This window comes from Sminthopsis crassicaudata, chromosome 3 (genome assembly GCF_048593235.1).
Source record: "Sminthopsis crassicaudata isolate SCR6 chromosome 3, ASM4859323v1, whole genome shotgun sequence".
Classification (NCBI taxonomy): Eukaryota; Metazoa; Chordata; class Mammalia; order Dasyuromorphia; family Dasyuridae; genus Sminthopsis; species Sminthopsis crassicaudata.
In genome coordinates, this window is record NC_133619.1 from 628,351,774 (window position 1) to 628,376,356 (window position 24,583).

Below are 24,583 nucleotides of genomic sequence, written 5' to 3' on the forward strand. Positions count from 1 at the left end.
TTCATCGCAGACTCTGGATATTACTCTGATTTTTACTCTCATTCGCTTAACTAGGAATGTGGCTTCATTTTTGTGACTTTTGTCTGGGGGAGGGGTGTTGACCATGAAAAAGGAGAGGGGGGGGACAGGTGAGAGATTTCGTAGAAATCCAAACTTGTATGTTGCTTTCTTGGCAAACATTTCTGCAAAATGAAGGAAAACTTTGTTCATCTGTTATTGCCACTTACCATTTTTGCCACAGATTGCATGAAGACATGATACACAGTACCTATCCAATACTATATAAATGACTTCCATTCTCTGGTCTTCACTTCTCTCCTCTCAAAAATGAGAAATCTGGATCAGAGAGGGTCTGAGATTATTTCCAAAACTAATTACACCCAGCATTTACATAGCGCCTTTGTGTGTTTCAAAGCTCTTCATCCATTGTCCAAACATACACACACACACACACACACACACACACACACACACACACACTTTTGTAAGGTTGATATTATTATTATTATTTGTATTGTTATTATTATTCCATTTTATAGAAATGGAAACTGACACTGAAAGCCACTGAGTGACTTTCCTAGGATCTCACAGTGTGTGCGGCCAGATTTGAAATCATGGCTATCCTGATGCCATGTGCAGAAGTCAGTCTCCTGAGCCAACCAGCTGCCTAAACTTCCAATCTTATGAAGGGCAAACACTATAATTTTTGACGTGATGTATAATCATGTTGAGACAAACACATGAGAGAAATAGTCCAAAGCATTAATAATGAGAGAAATTCAAATAAAAGCAAATCTGAAATTCTATTTTATGCCTGTCAAGTTGGATAAATATCATTTTAAAAAGATTCAAAATTGGAAGGACTGTGAAAAATCAGACACGATAATACATTGTCAGTGGACCTGCAAATGAGTCTAACTATTCTGGAAAAGAAAAATTTCATTAAGATTATAAAAGTCACTAAAATGCTTTTGCTCTTTGACTTAATTTTCTCATTATGGGTTATTTCCAAAGAAGATGAAAGTTAGAAAGAAACAATTTATATTTAGAGTGATATTCATTTAGAGAAAAAAAAAACTAGGTATGCACTGATTAGGGAATAGCTGAGCAAATTTTGGAGTGTAGATATAATGGAGAAATAGTGGAGTATTGTACTATAAAAATGATCATAGAAAAAAAATCAGAGAAATCTTCAGAGAACTATAAGAATTGAAACACAGTAAAGTAAGCAAACCAGGAGAACAATAAATGTCATAACTGCATTAATGCAAAGGAAAACAACTCTGGAAAGCAGCCAGACTCTGATTAATCACGAACCAGCCTTGGCTCCTGACTAACCCTATTCTATGAGTTTTCCAGTGCCTGAGGGACCCATGATTCTAATGTTATCCTTAAGAATGATTTTGAAATATGGAAGTTTGAAAAACAAAATCTTCCTTATTTTGAAAGCTTACAAATAGAGAAGCAAACAGGCCAGGAAGCCCTGAGAAAAACTGGCAAGAAAAGAAGAGTTATTGGGAGAATTGAGCCTAGCTTCCTTACTTATCTGGGTAAGGAAGCAGACTTTGTCATAAACTTCCAAAGCATCATAGTTAGACATGGAAGGGAGCAGAGAGGCCATGACATCCACTTTACCAAGAAGGAATCTGAAGTGGGAGATGGAATTTAGACAGTCATAAATCAAGAAGGGGAAAAGATCACAGAAACCATCTAGTTCAAACACTTCATTTTAAATATGAAGGAACAGAATTTAGGAAGGTCTGTGATTTGCCCAAAGTCACAGAGATAGTATCTGAGGCTGGATTTGAACTCAGGACTTATGACTACAAAGTCAGTGTTTTCTTTTTTCCTCTCTAATCATTCTAATATATTCATGAATCTAAAGTTTTACACACACACACACACACACACACACACACACACACACCACCACCACCACCACCACCACCACCATCACCACCACCATCAGCAGCACCACACCTGACTCAAAAAGAAACGAAGGGGATGAGGTCACAAAGTTAAGAGTAATGAGTTGGAAAAAAGAATATTTGTAAAGGGGATAAAAGGAAGATTTCCCATTAAAGGACTTAGTAATTTAATAAGATTTCTGTATTTATCCACTTGTGAGCACTATTTTGAAGGCTTTGTTGTTCCTTTGTACATCAGAGGAATCAGATCTTCTTCACTGGACATCTTCAAGTAAAGGTTGGAGGAATACTCAGGGAGTGTGTAAGGCACAGAAAATGTACATGCTATGATATACATCAACGTTATCATCAAATAACTGAAAGTCATTCCCTTTGGAATAGATTAGAAAATTCTACTCAGTCTCAGAGGAAAGAATCAAGAAACATCCTGCCTCAGATACTTAATGTTACATGACTCTGGCCTATTCATTTAAACTCTGATGGCTTTGATCTCTTTTGCTTTAAAATGTACAAGGCCAAACTGCATGGCCTCTAAAAGTCCAGGTCTGGAATCAGAAAGATTCATCTTCCTGAATTTAAATCTAGCCTCACATACTTACTAGTTGTGTGATCTAGTGTTAGTCATTTAACTCTGTTTGCCTCAATTTCCTCCTATGTAAAATAAGCTATAAAAGGCACCGGCAAACCACTCCAGTGTCTCTGCCAAGAAAATGTCAAATGAGATCACAAAGATTTGGACACAACTAAAAATGACTGAACAATAACAAAAAAAACAAAAAACAAAAAACAAAATATTCACTCAATTAAAAAATAATGAGTAGAGGGTAAGAAGGACTCTTTCTGGGAGACTTTGAGACAAGTGCCCACTAGACTAAATAGCTTTAGAGAACTCTTCCAACTATGAGTTTCATTGAGTTGGTGAACAAATGATACAGAATGTACAGAGTCTCTTATATTGGTTTTTATTCTGGGAAAAAGAGTCAGAAGTCCTTGGTTCAGTTTTCTTCTTGGACATTTACCATCTATGTGACCTTAATTAAGTAAGTGAGCATTTCTATTCATCAGTATCTGAATTTTTCCTTAAGCCAAGCTTTTAGTAATGTGGATACTAGCCTCACTGTCTAGTAACTTGAGATATAGCTTTATAAGTTGCTGTGAACATAACCAAATTTAATAACTAGTGACAAAATTTTTATAATGTTTATCATAAATTTGCCTAATCTAGGTGCATAGAACTTGGTGTTCAACTTTGAAATCTTTCTTTGCTGTTCATTTATGCCTATAACATGTGCCATTTAGTCTTTTTGACACAAATCTCCATTTTATCATATATAACATGAGAATAAAAGGATCCTACCCAAAGACATTGTTTTCAAGAAGAAATTCTTACAGTGCTCTTTAGATGATAGCCCTCAATATCATTGGCTTAATCAGTAAAAAGGACCATATTTGAAATTTTTTCAAGTAAGACATAATGGTCAGATCTTTGTTGTGTCTTCAATCAATCAGCCAATCAGTTAACAAACATTAACTGATTTTTGTACACTAGGTATTCTGCTAGAAATTGGGGGGACAAAACCAAATTAAACAGACCTCATCCTCCAAGAACTTTCATTTATTTAGCAGAATGATGTTATAAATTGGAGATAAATTCCTACGATTTAATCAGTCATTTAACCAAAATTTACTTAGTGTCTACTATATACCAAGTAGTATACTTGGTGTTAAGAATATAAAAGAATAATAGTAGCTATATATATATATATATATGGTATATTAATTTTATATGGTATTGAATTATATATATGTATATATATACATATATATGTAATTCAATACCATATAAAATTAATATGTACATTCAATAATATATTTAGTAACAAATGTCTTTGTAACGAGTAGAGTAATTTCAAGAACTTCACAGTCTATCAAAGCAATAATATTATAAATTAGAAATACATTCCTGGAAATACATCAGTTAATTGATAAGAATTTATTAAATGTAGATTGCATTTCAGACACTAAGCTAGATGAAGACAAAAGTGAATAATCTCTTCCTTTAGTTGGTTTATATTTCAATTGTTTAAAAATAGACTCATATAGGCATGTACAAGACATACACATATTAAGTAATAGATAATTTTGCTTGGGGCAAGAACAGATATGAACAGCTAAATGGATCAGGAATGCCTTTCAGAATGTAGATGGTGTAGATGAAGAAGCTAGAGGCTTAAAAACTTCAATAAAACAAGCAAACATTAGAGAATGACTTAAGTCTGAAAAACAGGAGTGAGATCAAGAGCAGAAAAGGAACTTCAAGTACTTAGTGTAACTTCTTTCCCTAGAGAGAGAAAGCATGAATTGGTCAAGACAATGTCAACATTAAATAGCAGGACCACCTTTTAAATCCTTTGTCTTTTGACTTCAAATTTAGAGCACTTTCCTAGGCTAAATTAGTGTTTAAGAAAACATTTTATGGGTTTTCTTTGGTATCCTGGCTGAAGGAAATTGTTATCCTGAGACTAATTCCTCCTCTTTTTTTTTTCCTTTTTTAGAATGAACAATGTTCAGATCATCATTTTCTGGCAACCTCAGTTTCTTCCTATGTTAAATGAGCATAATAGCACTTAACTGACAGAGTTATTATGAGGATGAAATGAAATCATATTTGTAAAAGTGCTTAACTTAGCCCAATATCTGATACATGATAGGGACTTACAAAATGTTTGTACTAGTATTGGAAAGTCTAAGAATGAGTAGAGCTTTTGTATGTAAACTTTGCCATTTTAAGTCAGTTCTAGGTGTCCATATATACTTTGTTGATTTCATCCATAATAATAGTCTTAAAGGTTTTCAAAAGACAGTTGGTTTGCTTTGAAGATCCTCTAGCTAAAAAAAAAAAAAAAAAAAAAAGACTAGGGACTAGAAAAGACTAGGGGCTGGGTAGCACAGTGGATGGAACACTGGACTTGGAATCAGGAAGCCTCATCTTTGAGTTCAAATACATTCTCAGACACTGTCTAGCTGTGTAACCTTGGGCAAGTCACTTAAACTTCTTTGCCTCAGTGACCTTATTTGTAAAATGAACTGGAGAAAGAAATGGCAAACCATTCCAGTATTTTTGTGAAGAAAACACCAAATGAGGTTTTGAAGAGTCAGACATGACTGAAATGATTGAAAAATAAAAAGAATGTTTCCCTCTAAGCTAATACCCAGTAACATATTTAAACAGAATCCAGCTTTTGGATTGCCATCCAATCCTAAGGTAGGAAGTGGAACCCCGCTAATTGTTTCACCTGTTAATGATTGTTTTCACCTTTCAATTAAACTTCATCTTGCTCCAACTTACTGGTCTATCAGCCTTTGCCTTTTGTGATTTCATGCATATATTTATTTTATTATTATTATTATTTTTTATTATAACTTTTTATTGACAGTACATATGCATGGGTAATTTGTTACATCATTTATCCCTTGTACTCACTTCTGTTCCAACTTTTCCCTTCCCTCCCTCCACCCCCTCCCTTAGATGGCAGGCAGTCTTATACATGTTAAATATATTATAGTATATCATAGATACAATATATGTGTCATGCATACATTTCAAAAAGGGATACTGAAGACCTCTGGGTAACAAGGGCAAATTCACTTGAAAAATCATGTTTGAAAAAATTTGAGTGACAAGGCAGGGAGGGATCTGGCTTGAGCTGAACCATCTTATCTTTCAGCTGTGGCATGTGGTTAATACAGTAATGTAATGTGTCAGCCAAAAAGCTAATGCAATCTGGGACTGTGCAGAAAAGAATCCCAACTTCGAGGAATGAGTTGAGAGTGCCTCTGTCCTAGGTCCTGATCACACCACATTTGTAATATTGTGTTAAGGTCTGGAGAGCAGTTTAAGAAGGACATTGACAGACTGAAATATGCCTACTCAAGGCAAATGAAATGGTTAAGGGCCTTGACCTCATGCTACAGGAATTCTGTTCTAAGAAGTCAGGATATAAAAAATACTTGGGAGTAGAGATTCAGGAGTTGTGTCCATGTGTGCCAAGATTTATCATGTAGGAGAAAGATTATAGATTCATAGCATTAGAACTATAAGGAACTTTAGAGTCCAACCAACTCAGTTCACAGAAGGGAGAACTGAGGCTCAGTATAATTTGCTCAGGGACACCCAGCTAGTAAGTATCAGAGATGGGATTTAAATTCAGATTTTTATGGATTCTAAGTCAAACAGAACCAGGAATAAATGGATAGGGGATTCAAGGAAGAAGATTTAGACTTGATGTAAGGAAAAAAGGGGGAAATGTTATAATTATTAGATTGAATTGAATGGAATGCTTTGAAAGGTAATAGGTCCCTGATGAAAGCCTTCATTAAGTGGAGAATAAATGAAAATTTGTTGGATCTTTTGTATCAGAATTCCTTTAGGGTGAATAATGAACTATGTAATCAATGCAATCCCTTTCAGTTCTAGCTCTATGAATATCCTATGATCCTTCCATCTGGAATCCTGATGAATGGATCTAAACTAATGAACACTTGAATATCTACAAAGTAATAAGGTGTTCTTATTGGGATCTCCATAGTTTTTAGTATTCTCTCACCAAGATAATAAGATTCAATAATGAGGAAAAACATGACTTGGGTTCTATAAACCTAGAAAGTCTCTAGCGTCCAAATGGAAACATGCATTGTTTTATGGGTGAATGAGCTTCCTGAATGTTGGCTCACGTTCCTCAGAAACATTCATTCCTTCTTTAATTTGCAAGGAAAAAAAACCTCATTTCTTTTTATTTCTTTTGCATTTTTTTTTCTGTTTCTAGGAATATCTGTCATTCAAGAGTTCTGAATACAATTGGAGAGTGCATCATAGAGAGGAGGTGATTTGTTTTGGGAAATTTCTCCATCTGGGCCTAAAAACAGGAACTCTGACCTCTTTGACATTCACCTGCTGCCAATACACATCTGAGATTTAATCTAAATGACTTCAGTGAATCAGCGCCAATCCAGAATGACTTTTCCATGGCATGCTGTTGTTGGCTGGTGCCATAGAAGCTATCATGCTGTTAGGCAAGGTCAGCAACAAGACCTGGGTGGCCAATACAGAAAGGAAGTCAATGATAAGTTTTTATAATTCCTGCTTTGACTCAAAACAACTGATCAGCCTAGTAGCAGAGAAGGGTATAGTAAAATATTCAGAAATAGTTTTCCCAGGGACTCACTGTATGAAAAGAAACCTACAAGTGTCTATTTAGACAGGGAGCATGGAGAAAGAGTCCAACTTGATGAATTGAGCAGGAATTCATTTCAATATGATTTGCTCAGAGAGATTCTCACTTGTCACAAATCATTAGCAAGCTGCCAGAATTAGTTTCTGGCCAATATGTAAATACTAAGTGTCATCTGCTGAAACTACCTTGGCTATTGTATCAATTCAATTGTCTAAAAAATATTCTCTGGACGTGGTACCGGAAAGACCTGGGTGAAAATCCCAGCTCAGACACTTAATGGCTTTTGTGATGAATGAAAAATTTTAAAAGACAGAGTTTCTGGCTAATTATAAATTATACATAAATAATACATTTATTGTTTGAGGTAGCTAATAATTAAAAAAAAAAGTAGTGATCAGTGGTTTACCTTTATAATCAAAAACAAAATCACGGGGAACCTGAAAACCTAAAACACTTTTTTTTTTGTAAAAGGGAATGCTTCTGATGGCTGGAAATCAACCTGGATTTATACACATTTAATGAGGAGGTGGGCTAGAAGTCTTCAGTTCCTCCTGCTGAGAACATGGCTTGCTCATGAAGATCCAGCTGCCTCCAGCAATCTGGACAGATCATTCTGGTTGGTTTTCTCCTTCATGAGTTGGGTCACCCTAAATAATTCTAACATAAGGGTACAAGCACAAAGGCACTTTTCCTCTGGGCAGAAGCTCTCCTAAGCTGGATACTACTTACATTTTAAGCAGTAACAAGGAAGGTCTACTTGGAATGAATCCCACTCAATATTGAAAGACATGTTTCTTTTCCTGAGGACCAGGACAAACTCACCAATCAGCCATGTCCTTCAGAAACTAACTTTTTATAGGGACTAGACCTTAATTGAGGAAGAAAAAGGAGGAAAAACTTGGAATCCAAACTAAAAATTGGCTATTAAGGTGATATTAAAATAAATTTTTTCACTAACTATGGGCAAGTAATTTGAACTATCACATCTTCTATTTCTTTATCTGTGAAGCAAAGATATTAATAAATATGGGCTTCTGTGAAGATCAAAAAGATAAAGGTGAACAAGTATTTATTAAGCCCCTTCTGTGTCCCAAGAAGTCTACTAGACTTTTTATAAATATTTCATTTGATCCATCAATTAAACTGGTTTGTAACATTAAGCTGCTATGTAAATAGAGAGGTTGTTTTTATTTTGTTTCATTTTGTTTGTTCCAGACCAGTGATTTCATCAGTGTACAGAATCCCCATAAAGGGAATTCTTCCCACCAATACAGGCCAGCAACTGTTTTGCAATTCCAAGTTATAACGAATTGCCCAGGGTCCTGAGAGGTTGTGATTTGTCATTTGGGATCACATAGACATTAGATATAGGAAGCAGGACTTCAACCCCGTTTTTTCTGACTTTAAGGACAGCTTTTGATTTACATATGTTTTGCATATTAAATAATATATACATATGTGATTTTGTGTATGTGTGTCTTTGAAGACAGAGAAACTCTCTTATTATTTGCTTTCATTTTGTTTTCTTTCTCAGTTTTTCTTTTTCTTCCTTCTTGATCTGATTTTTCTTGTAAAACAAGATAACTGTAAAAATATGTATACATATATTGTATCTAACATGTATTTCAACATATATAACATGTATTAGACTGTCTGCCATCTAGGGGAGGGAGTGGGGAGAAGGAGAGGAAAATTTGGAACAAAAGGTTACACAAGGGTCAAGGTTGGAAAAATTACCCATGTATATGCTTTGTAAATAAAAAGCTTTTATAATAATTTAAAAAATAAAACTAAAAAAATGAAGAGACACAGAGAGAGATATAGGAAAAAGCAGCGAGAGACACAAAGGAAAATTGGGGAGTAAAAGGGGAGAAGAGAAGAGAGGAAGGGGAAGGAAAGGAGACAAAGAGAAAAAGCATGTTCTTTCAACAATAAAATGATAAACTTTCTGAGATTGGGGACAGTTTAACATCTGTATCTTGTATATCAGGTATCTAATGATGCTTATTACATCGTAGTTGCTTAATAAACCCTTGCTCTTTGCTTTATTGCTTTTCAAATTTTATTTCTCATTTTGATCATTATTCCTCCAAGCCATCTGGTAAAAAAATAATAATAATTCCAGATTCTTTGAGATATCCTAATCTTCAGAGCAAGTTGCTGTTGGGATTTTTCAATAATGAGACTCCACAGAGACAATCCATGTCTCATGACCCATATCTCTAACCTAATGTTCACAAAGTTCTCTTCTGACTCATGTCAAAATTCCAGATAAAGATCTTCTGATAAGCAAACTTCCTACCCAGTAGGGTAGTTATTAAGTTCAATTTCCTTCAGTTATCCTAAACAATATGGTCAGAAGTATTTTGAGGAAGAAACAACACTAAGAATCATAGCATCTCATTTACAAAGAATATCAAAGAAACCAGGTCAAATTAATGCTCCTGGACAAGAGTCTTGTCCATCATAAAATTTTTCTCTCCATGTATATATTTTTTAACATTCTATGGTTTTTTATTTATTTTTATAATATCTTTTTATTTTTTTAAATACATGAAAAGACAGTTTTCAAAATTCTCCCTTGCAAAACCTTGTGTGTTTCATATTTTTCTCCCTTCCTTTTCACTTCCCACCTCTGCTAGACAGCTAGCAATCCAGTTCAGACTGTATCATTTATCAGATCAAAAAGCTTCAGTGTCTACACATCACCTCCTAAGGAAAATACAAATTCATCTGAGCCAGTTAAAGTCACGTGCAATCTAAATTGGGCATTCCTTTCTAGACAGATTTCAATTTACTCCCCTACAATAATTCTATTTTCAAGACAAAGTGTTCTGCTAAGTGTTTTCAATAAATATAACTTCCATTTATATGTTTTTACATAGGCTGTAGTTCATAACTGAAAAAATCCTATCTCCTTAACAGCATCCTTTGGGAATCTTGAGCTCCCTCAAGGATCAACTCAGGTGCTGCTACCTATATCTTGCCTGTTAGAAAGGCCCTCCTCAATTTGTTAAGGCTCTTCTGCACGAATAATCTTGGTGGGACATGAAGTAGCACTGGCAGACACCAGTAGTGAACAGAGATTTAATGGTGGAACTCAAAGCCTTTTTCTTGAAAGGAGTTTTCCAAAGCCCCCTTGTCAGATGATGGAGAAGGTAGGGGCTTGAGACCCTGAGTATATCTCCCCACTTACTCTTCTTATATGGGGTTATTTATAGGTATAGATATATTTAATTATGGATATGGATATATATATATATATATATATATATATATATGTGTGTGTGTGTGTGTGTGTGTGTGTGTGTGTGTGTGTGTGTGTGTGTGTGTGTATGTCTGTGTATACACACAACCATTATATATATACATATATTTGTGAATAATTTGCATATACATATGTATGTAAACACACATATACAATGAATGCTTAATATGTGTCCTGTCCTACATAAAACTTTCCTCAATGATCCTAAGCCAAAATGTCAGAAATAAGCCAGGAAAAGGCCTGATCTGTCCTCAGTTTCCCCCAGAAATCATATTAAATCAAGACTTTAAAGAAATTCTGGGGCAACAGAATCCACAAAAACATTTGAGTGAAACAATTGTCCATTCCAGCATAACGTAGAGGTCTGTCTCACTTGGGTAAAAGGGAAGCTCAGTGTAGGTGGTGTCTGAGTAAGCCATCAGTAGACCTAATCACAGCACTGGTCAGAAACAGAGGCCCTTCTATTCAGGCTCAGCATATTAGTGACATGGCAGGCCATCTATAAAGCCTCCAGCCCTAATGAAGAAAGAAAAATTACAGGCTTGGAATCTAGAACACAAGAGGCACAATTAGAGTGAGACATCCAGGCATAGTGAACAAGCCACCTGTTTCCAAGGTCCTAACACAGAAAGCTAGTGACTGCCTCCCACCCTGGGCTCCCAGGACAAGAAGCTTAGAATAATGCATCCTGTGCTATAGGAGTAAAGATCAACTTTTAAAAAAATGAACAAAAAACAAAGAGGTCTGAACCATAAAAAGCTACTGTGCTACTGTGGTGATAGGGAAGATCAAAACACAAACTCAGAAGAGGACAACAATATCAAAAATATTTACATGAGAAGTCCAAAGGGAAATGAGAATTTGTTTCATCTAAAAAATCTTCTTTTGAATAATTAAAGAAAAGAAAAAATAAAAATAAGAAATGTAAAAGAAAAATGAGAAAAGAAATCAGAGTGATGCAGGAGAATTATGAAAAAAAAGAATCAATAGTTTGGGGAAAAATGAACAAAAAGTGACTGAAAAAAACAACTCTGTAAATATAGAATTGACAAAATTGGGAAAAAATAAGAATTCCCTGAAGAAAACAACTCCTTTAAAAGTAAAACTGTCCAAGTGAAAAAGAACATAAAAAGCTTTTCAAAAAATATTCTGATATCCTAGGATCAAAGGGTAAAATAGGCAAATTTAAAGAATCCATCAATCACTTACTGAAAGCGATCCCAAAATGAAAACTCCAAGGAATAGTGTAGCCATATCCCAGAATTATCAGATCAAGAAGAAAATACTACAAATAGCCAGGAAAAAATCAAATATCAAGAAGGCACAACCAGGATTACACAGCAATTAAAAAGTCATAGGGCTTGGAATATGATATTCTGGAAGGCAAAAGATCTTAAATTGCAACCAAGAATCAACTATCCAGGGAAAAAATGAGCATAATCTTCCCGAGGAAAAGATGAATCAGTATGGGAAGAAATGAGCAGTGGAATATATGCTCTATTATCAGTCTTGTCAAACTATTGCTGATTATTACATGGATCAAAATTCTTAAGACTTTTAAAGGGTTTTTTGATATTGTTAAATAAATTACTATCCCTGTTCTGCTATTTTACTATATCAGTTTATTCAAAATGCAATGGAAGCATTATTTTCATCATTTATTTTAGAACAATACTTTCCCATTTATCTCATTTGCACTAATTTCTTCTGTTATTTCTCAACTTATGAACATCTTTTTTAAATCAGTTCTTAAATACTTTAAGAAGAGTTTGTTATTTGCTTGCATTTTGTTTTCTTTCTTATTTTTTTCCTTTTTGAGCTGATTTTTCTTGTAAAACATGCTAATTTTGGAAATATATACAGAAGAATTGTATGTGTTTAACATATTTTGTATTACTTGCTGTCTAGGTGAGAGGGTGAAGGGTTTTGAAAATAAAAGAATTTAACAAAAAAAGTTGTTATAACTATTTGGAACATACAGATCCTTTTCCTGTTTCTTTGATATTTTTGTGTATGACCCTAGTAGTACATTGTTTATCAGAAAGGTAAGCACAGCATAATGACTTTTTAAGCACAGTTCAAAATGATTTTCAAGAATAGTTGGACCAATTCAGTGCTCTAATGTGCATGTTTTCCCTAGGCCCTTACAAAATTTTTCATTTTCCTTTATTGTCAATGTTGTCATTTAGATGCAGGCAAAGTAGAATTTCAGAGGTATTTCATTTCTCTTTTTCTACTTACTACTGACTTTTTTTAAATAGAGGTTTGGATAAATTGGATTTCTTCCCTTGATTACTCTCTGTTCATATTTTTGATTATCAGTTAGGGAATTTATTTTTATCTTATAAATTTCAATCAATTCCTTTTATATCTTAGAAATAAGACAACTATCAGTATTATTGTTTAGTTATTTCAGTCTATGTCTGTCCTTTTGTGATCCCACTTGGGATTTTCTGGACAAAGATACTGGAGTGGCTTGCCATTTCCTTCTCTAGCTCAAAGAGCCCTGACCAGAGTTACACAGCTAATAAGTCTTCCTGACTCTAGGCTCTATACTTTGCCCACTATGCCACCTAGCTGTTCAAGCCTGATGAGATAAGGAAAATGCATTATGCTCTTTTCCTGGGCCTTTTTATTCTTTCTTTTATTTTTTAAATTTTATTTTGTACTTAATTTTGCCCCAGTTTTATATAAAAACAAAATTTTACTTTTTTTTTAATTGAGTTCCAAATTTTCTCTTTCTTTTTCTGTTCCCACCCACCCATCTCTTTGAGAAAGTCAGCAATTTTATCTATTATACATGTATAGTCATACACAGTATTTCAAAATTATTTATGTTGTAAAAGAAAACAAAGAGAAAACAACTCAAAAAAAATAAAAGCATATTTCAGTCTGTATTTAGAAACCATCAATTCTTTCTCTGGAGATGATCTCATTTTTCACCTTAAATTCTTCAGTTATCTTGAATCATTGTATTACTGAGAATAACCACCTTTCATAGCTGATCATCTTACAATTTTGCTATTACTTTATACACAGTACAATGCATTTTGCATCAGCTCATATAAGTCTTTTCACTTTTTTATAGCGTCGTGTACATCATTTCTATAACACACATCATAATCACCTATCACACTTTGTTAGCCATTCCCCAATTAGTAGGCATCCCCACAATTTCCAATTCTTTGTCCCCAGAAAATAATAACTATGAATATTGTTTGCACATATATGTGCCTTTCCTCTTTTTAAAATCTCTTTTAGGATGTAGACTTAATACTGATACATACAAAGTGTATGGTTTTATCACCTTTGGATATATTTCCAAATTCCTCTATGGAATGGTTGAATCAGTTTACAACTCTACCAGCAATGCATTAATGTCTCCTTACGCCCCACACCCCCTCTGTCATTTGTCATTTTCCTTTTCTGACCTATTAGTCAATCTAATTTACTAATTCAGAATTGCTTTCATTTTCATTTTTCCATTCCATGTTCTAAATCACCTTTCTTTTCCATAGGCTTATAGATATCTTTGATTACTCCATCTGAAAATTGTTCATATATTTGAATGAAAGGATCTTATTTTTATAAATTTAACTCAGTTCTCTATATGTTGAGAAGTGAGATCTTTACCAGAGAAACTTGTTTAAATTTTTTTCAGTTACTTTTGCTATTTCCCACTATTCCAGTCCACCACCTCTTTTATACTATTCTTTCTCATTTCATTCTGACTCTTCTCAAAAATGTTTTACTTCTGACTACCTGCCTCTCCCTTTTATCAATCTTCACCATTTTTGTCCCTTTCCCCTCCCATTTTTCCATAATATCAGATAGACTTCTATACTCAATTAATCGTGTATGTAATCCCTGATTTCAGCCAATTCTGATGAGAATAATGTTCATTTATTTCCTCTCACTTTCTTACTTTTCCCTTGAAGACTGCTTTTCTTGTCTCTTTTATGTGAAGAAATTTACTCCCATTCTACCTCTTCTCCCTTTCTCCCAAGACATCCCTCTCTTACCCCTTAATTTTATTTTTTAAAATATTATCCCTTCATATTCGACTCATACATGTGCCCTCCATATAAGCTCCTTCTGTCATAATAATGAGAAAGTTCTTCTGAATTACATGTATTATTTTCCAAATAGGAATTTAAACAGTTTAACTTGTTAAGTTCCTTCTGAGTTCCATTTCTTGTTTACCTTTTAATGGTTCTATTTAATCATGTATTTGAAAGTCAAAATTTATATTAAGCCTAATCTTTTCATCAAGAATATTGAAAATCCCCTATTTCATTGAATGTCAATTGCCTTCCCTCCAAGCATTATATTTGGTTATTTTTTCCCCTCCGAAGGTGATTGTTGTTAATTTTAGGTCTTTTACTATATCCAGAATGTCATAGTTTAAGTGTTCTGATATTTTAATGAAAAATGATACTAAATGTTTTGTTATCCTGATAGTAGCTCCAAAACACCTCATTGCAATATGACCTCATTGCAATATAAACCTCTTTGTTATGAGTGAAATTTGGCTAAATTCTTCCTGGGAGAATTTCTAAAATAGTTTTAAAAATTATAAAAAAATAGCAAAGTTTCAGGAATATAAAATAAATACATGTATATCATCAGCATTTCTAAATATTACCAACAAAGACAAGAATCAAAAGACAGAAGAAAAAAATTCCATTGAAAATATCTGTAGACAATATAAAATATTTGGGATTCTACTTGACAAGACCAACTCAAGAACTATATGAATACAATTTTAAAACAGTTTTCATATGAAAAGTCAGATCTAAACAACTGGAAGCTTAAATTTCTCATGGATAGTCTAATCTAATATAATAAGAATGACAATACTATCTATATTAATTTACTTATTTAGTAACACACCAAAATTATATAATGCTAGAAAAATGATGACATATTCATACTATAATAATTAATAATGATTATTAATAATTTATCTGGAAGAACAAAAAGTCAAGAATACTAAGGAAATTAATGAAAAATGGGCCTAGTAATACCAGATCTAAAACCAACAATTAGCAAAACTACTTAGTATTGGCTAAAAAATAAAGTGTTAGATTGATGGAATAGATTAGGGGCATAAATAGTAAATTACTATAACAATCTACTGTTTTATTAAATCCAAAGACTCCAACTTCTTGAGTAAGAAGTCACTATATGATAAAAACTACTGAGAAAACTGGAAAATAATATGGCAGAAACTAGGCATAGGCCAACAGCTTACTCCTTAACACCAAGATAAGGTCAAAATGGGTACATCATTTAGATAAAGAATTATAATCATAAGAAAATTAGGCAAGCAAGGAATAGTTTACCTATGAATAGTTCATCTATGAAGAAATAAATAATTTACAACCAAATAAGAAATAAAGAACATTATGAAATGCAAAAAGACATATTTTATTATTAAATTTAAAAGATTTTGCAAAAAAACCAAACCAATGCTACTAATTTTAGAAGGAAAAAAGAAAGCTGGGAAAAAATGTACACTAAGTATTTTTGATTAAAAAAATATTTTTCCACTATAAAGAGAACTAAATCAAATTTATAAGAATACACAGTAATAGTGTGATTGGTATAAACTATGTCTGTTTTCCAAAGAGATTATTTAAAAATTACCTCTTTGTACAAAAATATAGTAGTTCTCTTTATAGTAATGAAGAATTGGAAATCAAGGGGATACCCATCAACTTGAGAATGGCTGAACAAGTTGTGATATATGAATGTAAAGGAATGCTATTGTTTGATAAGACATGATGAGCAGGCATATTTCATAAAAAAAAAAAACTTGAAAGACTTGCATGAACTGATTCTGAAAAAATTAAGCAGAATCAGAGAACACTGTACACAATAACAGTAACATTGTGAGATGATCAACTATAATTGACTTCTCAACAGTACAGTGATCCAATACAATTACAAAATACTCATGATAGAAAATGTAAGTATGAATGGAGTTCAGATTGAAGCATTTTATTTTTGTTTTTTTTTTTCTTTTTAGAAGCTTTTCTATTTTCTTCTGTTTCTTTCATAACACAACTAATGAGGAGGTATGTTTACAGGATTATACATGTATACTTGCATACATGTATATCTTGGAGAGGAAAAATAGGAGGAAGAAAAATTGTAATTCAAAATCTAAATAAAAATGAATGTTGACAATGTTCTTTACATATAATTGGGAAAAAAATCTGTTTACAAAAAGAACCCACTAAAGTAAACTAAACAACCTTTCCTAAGTCTCTTCCCCTATTCTACAAAGAGTCCAAAAGACTTCATTATACTCTCTCTGTTTCTCTCTTTGTGTCTTTCTCTCTGTCTGGATTGTCTGGCTCTCTCTTGCTCACTCTCCCTCCCTCTCTCTCTCTCTCTCTCTCTCTCTCTCTCTCTCTCTCTCGTTCTCTCTCTCTCTCTCTCTCTTTTTCTCTCTCTCTTGTGCTCTCTTTCTTTTTCTCTCTCTCTCCCTTACTCTGTATTTGTGTTTGTGTCTCTGTGTGTCTACATATGTGTGTGTTTATGCATATATGTTTATTTTTATTTCTATAAGTTATTTCCTTGGGGGGGAAAACATAAGCTCTTTGAAGCACAGAGCACAAACTATACATCTATATTTATATGTGTATACATACACACATATGTACATATATATATATGCATGCATGTATGTATGTTATACATACATCAATAAAATTCTTGCTGATTGTCTAATTGAATGAGCTGATTAAATAACTGTCAAGATTTTTTTAGTGTCTTACTTAAAACACCTTTGATGCTGTAGTGACAGTGCTAAGGTTCTAATTTCCATAAGCAATGTCCAGAAGCGGGCTTAGGGTATGGATTTTGGCAAGAGTAAAGAGTACTTTGGTCTATTTTGATCTATTTGGTCTCTGCAAATTGTGTTGTCAATTTGTGAGATTTCTTACCCTAAAATGATTTATCCCTCACTCTACCAGCACCCTTTCATGAGGCTCACCGTCAGGAGCTTTTTACCTGATCCCCAGAATGCTATCTTTTTGGCCTGTTAAAATTTCTTTCCATTGGCAGCAAACATATATATTTCCTACTTTTTGAATTCATCTCACTAAACAAATTAATCTGAAACCAGATTATTTTATGAAGAACCATAAATCTTTTTTCCAAGATAAGCATCTGTCTTGTCGGATTAGTAACATCCAATGTTCTGTGAATTAATTTGCTAAGCCCTCTAATACTGCCCTGGCAGTTTAACTTTAGTAATAACAAATCTAATTTGGAATAAGTGGGAAATTGTTTTCTCATCCATGTCCCTATAGTAAATGACATATATGGAAGAGATGACATTAAATGAATACTGTACTTAATTCTATTTTGATGACAGCTTGGGAGTTTATTGAGGGGGTTGTGGAGAGAGAAGATGTTTTGAATGCTCCTCCAGGAGGTCTGACACAGATGATGGATTGCAGACTTTGTTTATATCCAGATTCTTCAATCTCAACTAGACTCCCTTGCTGAGAATCTACAATATACGAGAAGACAAATCCATGGAGCTCTTTTCAACATCTTTCCTGGGAAATGCTTTCTCTCTTTGATTTCACTCTCCTTCTCTAGCTGTAATGCTGAGCATCATGCCTGAGGCATAGTAGGTGCTTTAAAACTGATATAACCCTGACTACGGAGTCATTAGATGAATGTTCTTTCTAATCCATTTTCTGCTACTTACTGTATCTATGAAATTGGGTAAACTTGTTAACTTTCTTAAGCTTCAGATTATTCATCTGCATACTAGACCAGAGGATCTCTGCTACATTTAGGATTATGTTGCCAGATAGGTTACAACTTTCTGCCAAGATACCCTGGTACTTCCCTTTGGAAGGAAACCAGTCATCAGATGGAAGAGTTGGTGATTTGGAAACCAGAACCATCCTTTCTCTACCGATTTAAAGAATCAGAAGGGCAGGTGTTGGAATTTGAGAACAATACAGAGAGATATGGGGCCAAGGCAGAGAGTTATGCTAGCCAAGGTGAGAAAATAGACTAAAAGAAAGAGAATCTATTGGTTTCCTAGTGTAGGATATAGACCTCAGGTCCCAGACACCCCTAACCATAAAAAAACTGAACATTTAAAGAGATTATAAGATCTTCAGGCTCTCATTTCATGGTAGCGTTCTGTAATTCTTACATTTTATGGGACTGGCAAAATGTTGTTTACATAGAATGCATTTGGGCTGTTCCCATCAAGGAACTCCCAAGCTGTTACAGTGCATATGACTGATGCTGGCTAACAAAGGCAGACAAAATTGAATGTGAATCGTAAATAGCCAAAGTGTGCCCTGCTGGGATTGGAAGCTCAGAGATATTTCTAAGCTTCATCTGAGCCCCTTCTCTGTGCAGAATAGTTATGGATCCTGTAGAAAGAGCTTTTATCCCAGGGAATTTCTGCATCTTCTGGAGCAAGGAACGAGGCCAGAGTAGCCCAGTAGAAAGCAAAAAATTAAAAAAATAAATAAATGCAAGGGTATGGAACAAGGTCTGGGGACAGAGGAAAAAAAGAAAAGAAAATCGCACAAATAGTCATTTTAAAAGCCTGAGCCATAAGTATGAATCATGATCACTACATCACAAATAGGAGGCCAGTGTCTGTAAGAACCACCTCCACCAAAGTCTAGTCCATCCTCCTCCTACTAAGTAGGTTTTACCTATTATTCATCTCTTGATAATATTTTAATGTACTTTTAAAAGATTCCTAAAAGAAAAAAAAGACTCCACAACTTCAATCATTGTTGTTCAAGTGATTAATATGCTCTCAACAGAATGGAAGGCTTGAATTGGGTAGTTATTGGTTGTTTGCATGAACCATTTTTTTCAAGAAGGAAACCATTCCTTTCCCTGATTCTATGAGGCCTTATGGCATGATCTATTGATTTTGCCCTTGCAATGAAGACTCCATAAAGAAGGTTTGTTTGTTTGTTCTTTGGGTTATGTTTTTAACCTACTCTCAGACTTCTCTCGTATTGTGGACATTCCTTGAATCAGGATACAATTGAATGCTGCAAATCCATTAGAAGCATGACTTTGGGAAAATCTTTATAGCTCCATAGCAATCTATCATCCGATGACTAGGTTTGGATTTTTCTGATTGTCCCTAAAGTAGAATACTAGAAGATTAGAAAACCTTCACTTCTTTCCTTCCCCACCCACCTCCCAGAACTGAACACAGGATTCTAATCTCTCACTATCTCCTGTGAAAACACAAAGTGGACCAAATGCACATTGTCTAAACTTCCAGGGGTCAACCCAGGAAGACAGGATCTGTTATTGACTTTGGGCCAAATCATGCATCAACTGATGGGCAAATGCATGTGCATGCACAAATGTTATGAAATCACACACTTTTCTGCTGTTTATAGAGTCAGAGTCACACCAGGTTGGCTGCTTATGCTAATCAGACTCACACTGGTCATGAGTTGATATAAAAAAGAGCCACCTTCCACTAAAGAAAAAATAAAAAACAATCCATTGTCCCACAAACCAAGTCCAGAGCCCACCCCTACACAGAGACCAAAGTACCTGAGGGCTCCACAATCCGTGGCGGCGTGATGTCTTTGCCATTGCTGTTGGAGACAGTGGAGGGTTCTGTTGTGCTAATCCTACCCGGATAGTTAGGGTTGTTCTTAATAATCCCAGGACTAAGGGATTCTAGGAATCCCTTAGTCTGTAGAGTGACGTAGCTTGTGGTGGTGGTGGTAGTGGGAGCCACAGTTGTCTTTCTGGTTTGTAAAACAGAGACAGTGGTAGGGCCATAAATCCCAGGAGATGTGCTAGATTCTACAGATTCTTCGTCGCCTGTAGGACCCCATGCAATGAATTCAGTTTCCACTGTGGGTTTGTTCCCTCTGAAGTCAAAATTATTCAAACTACCCCCCTGGAGGTGCCTTTTGTCCCTTCTCAAAGGTGTTTGCTGTTCTATACTCCCACTGCCCAACGAGGACAGAATAGAAGGGTTGAATTTGGCAGCTTCTGGGTTTTTCGATGACCCACTTTTCAAAGGTGTAATTCCCTGGTCCCTGGTTCTGTGGGTGCCTCTGGAATGATATGTCCTTATTTGTCCATGTGCACGCTCAGGACGAAATGAAAGAAGGTTCCATAAAGGGGTGGGGATCTTCGTTGCCAGTCCATTCTTAAAACTCCACAATCGGGAATTGTGGAAAGGCCGAGGCAAAAGCCTGAATTCTGGGCCTTGAGCTAGAGATTCACAGGTGGGGAAATCCATGGCTAGTTGAAACATGGCTATAAGTATCCAAGCATGGCTTCCTATAGGGCAACCCGACCAGTGGACAGACATCGAACTGTATCAGAGAAAGAAAGAGAAAATTATTTTGGTAATGCACTGGATTACAAGCCATCTACCCATCCACCTAATCACCTGTTCTTCCATCCATCCATTCATCCATCCCTCCATCAACATTTATTATGTGCTGACTATATGTGAGACTCTATAGGAATAAGAGCAAAAGAACCATAGTTATTTCTTTCAGGTAACATATTCTATTGGAGAAGAAAATGCCCACACCTGCACACATTCAAATGGGGGAGGGAGGAGAGAGAAGGGGAAAGAGGGGAGGGAGTGAGAGCAAGAGAGTGAGAGAGAACAACTATATACACACACATATATATATACATATATACACATATATGTATATATATACATATATTTGATATATGATGTTTTTATATGATGGTTAATGAGGAGGTCAGGAGCAGTTGGGGGAATTCAATAAAACCTTCATGTATAAGGTAGTAATTTAACTACATCTAGAAGATGAGACAGAGAAAAGAAGGTATTATATTACAGGCATGAAGTTTTCTTCCCCTCATAACTTCATTTATCTGTGTATCTATCTATCTATCTATCTATCTATCTATCTATCTATCTATCTATCTATCTATCTATCTATCCATCCATTCATCTTTCTATCTATCTATCTATCTATCTATCTATCTATCTATCTATCTATCCATCCACCCATCCACCCATCTTTCCATCTATCTATCTATCTATCTATCTATCTATCTATCTATCTATCTATCATCTATCTATCTATCTATCTATCTATCTATCTATCTATCTATCTACCTATCTATCTCTCTATCTTTCTTTCTATCTCTCTTTCTATTTACATTTGCTTTATATATTTATTTTTAAATTTAGCATTTCAATGATAATAAATATGATTCTCATTATTTATATAACATTTTAAGATTTACAAATTGTTGAGAAATTTGGAAAAAAGTAGTGTGGCAGAAACTAGGCATAGATCAACATCTCACACCTTATAGCAAGATAAGGTCAAAATGATTTAGACATCAAGGGTGATACCATAAGCAAATTAGAAGAACAAGGAATAGTTTGGCTGCCGGAACTGTGGGAAAGGGAAGACTTTTTGACCTAACAAGAGATGAAGAACATCATGAAATGTAAAATGGATATTTTTGATTATAGTACATTAAAATATTTTTACACAAATTCAATGCACCAAAGATAAGAATAAAAGCAGAATGATTGAACACAACTTTTACAACTGGTGTTTGTGAGAAAGGCTTTATTTCTCAAATATATAGAGAGATAAATCATGTTCTCAAGAATATAAGTAATTCCCTGATTGATGAATGGTAAGAACATATGAAGAGCCAATTTTCAGATGAACGAATTGCCGCTATTTATACTCATATGAAAAAATACTCTCAATCACTATTGATTAGAGAAATGCAAATTAAGGAACTTTTTAGGGGCTACTTCACATCTATTAAATTGGCTAAAATGACAGAAAAGGAAAATAATAAATGTTGGAAAAGATGTGGGAATATTGGAATACTAGCACATTGCTGGTAAAATTGTGAACTGATACAACTATTATGGAGAGCAATTTGGAACTGTGCCCAAAGGCTATAACTATTAATAAAACAATACCACTACTAAGTATGTATCCCTAAGAAATCATAAAAAGGGAAAAGAATCCACATGTAAAAATATTTATAGCAGCTCTTCTTGTGGTGGCAAAGAACTGGAAATTAAGGGGATGTCCATCAATCGGAAAATGGTGAGCAGCTTGCAGCATATTAATGCAATGGCATGCTATTATTATATGAGAAATGATGTGAAGGTAGATTTTGGAAAAATCTAGAAAGGCTTACATGAATTGATGTTGAATGAAGCAGAAGAAAATTGTACACTGTAACAGCAACATTAATAAAATGATTGACCTTGGCTTTTCTCAACAGTACGTTGATTCATGATAATTCCAAAGACATGATATAAAATTCTATCTATAATCAAAGAAAAAAACAGATATTTTGAACCCAGATTGAAGCATACTATTTTCAGTTTTGAGGGGCTTTTCCCTTCTTTTCTTCTTTCACAACATGACTAATATGGAATATGTTAAAATGATTGTACATGTGTAATCTTGATCAGATTGCTTGCTGTTTAGGCAGAGATAAAAGAAGGAAAAGAAGGGGAAAAAAGAAGGGAACAGAAATTAATGTTGAAAACTATCTTTGTGTATAAGTGAAATACTACTATTAAGACAAAAAACAAATCTGGAAGATTGATTCTATTATTTTCACTATTTTACAGATAAGAAAACTAAGGCACAGAGAGGTCAAGTGATTGGAACAAGAGCACATAGCTAATAAATATTTGAGTTAGGGTTTCAGTTCATTTCATCCTGATTATAGGTCTAGCACTAAACCCAATGCAAAGTAATAACATCAAAATGTTTTAAAGTTGTTTTTTTTCCAGTTTTTTGAATCATTATTTTTGGTAAAAAAGAAAATAATGACAATCATTTATATATGATAATGGCCTGTCTCTTTCAAACAACATTCAAATCCATCATTTGCTTTAGTCTCACAGTATGTCTTAGAACCACGTAGAATGGGGATAAATTTATATTCATTTTATAAGAAGAAAAACTGGGACAAAAAGTTACTAAGAGAATTGCCTAAGTTACTAAGTAGCATTGGTAGGTTTCCTGGCTTTTACCTCATGGTTCATTTCATTCAGCCAATAGACCTAGTTCCCTCACATATGAAGTCATATGTTTATTATTATCTGAACAGAACTGTTTTAAATCAGGAACCTCCCATTAAATATGAAATATTTTAGCACTTTGTAACCTAGGATATCAAATGGATTATTCAGTCTGAACCTTACCCACAGTATATTACGTCTTTCCAAATAGACAATTCAACTATGCTCAAGTATGTGCTTTAATAGCATCTGAGATCCTTTTATTTATTTGAAGTACAGATAAATCCTTTGTGAACCAATCAAACATGTCCTCCACTCCAAGGAAAGCTTAAGAGAGGAGAATGTTTTATCTGGTCCTGTTTCTTAATAAAACTAGAAAAAATATAATGGTGAAATTAGCTTCTCTTTCCTGTATAGTCCACCATAGTGGACTATTTGAGAGGTGATGCTGTCAATTCTCACTAATAGATGAGTTTAAGCAGTGTGTGCAGGATTATAATGAGAAAATTAGACAATTAAACTTCTAAGGACTTGTTAATCAGTTCACAGGGAAACCTCATTAGCTGAAAGTAAATTCACAAAATATGATATTGTTTCACATGTCAGTGAAAGTTATGTCGCACTTTAAAACAATGGTTCCTAAAACCTGTCTCTGTATGTGTGTGTGTGTATGCACATCTGGTAAACCCTATGGACTTCCTCTCAGGATAATGTTCTTAAATGCATAAAAGAAAACATATAAAATTACATATTAAAATAAAATGTTACCAAAATATATTTTAAAAATAAAATTATTTGAATTTGGTTAAGAATCTCTGATTTAAGTTCAAATAAAACATTTTAAAATCATTTTCTATAAATTCAGATTAAATATACCACTTCACCAATAGTGCCTTTAAATTCTACCCTAAAAAAATTACATTCTAATTAAGTGTAGCATAACCCCAAACTGTCAATGAACTCTAAATCCAGTCAAACTGAGATGATAGCTAGACTTGGTTAACAAATATAGTCCATTGGCAGTAATTGTCCTTCTTGTTATTAATTGTATCTCCAGCATTTAGAAAAATCCCTAGAACATAGTAGGTACTTAATAAATATTTGTTGGATTTGG

At 34.1% G+C, this 24,583-nt stretch overlaps 1 protein-coding gene across 2 annotated transcripts in view; it reads right to left on the bottom strand.

Moving 5' to 3' along the window:
- AJAP1 (adherens junctions associated protein 1) overlaps nucleotides 1–24,583 on the bottom strand; it is a 262,572-nt gene that overhangs the window by 115,391 nt on the left and 122,598 nt on the right. For both annotated transcript variants that reach the window (XM_074306444.1, XM_074306446.1), the window contains exon 2: nucleotides 20,007–20,785. In XM_074306444.1, coding sequence (XP_074162545.1) covers nucleotides 20,007–20,785 — 779 coding nt within the window. The remainder of the gene's footprint in view (nucleotides 1–20,006; nucleotides 20,786–24,583) is intronic.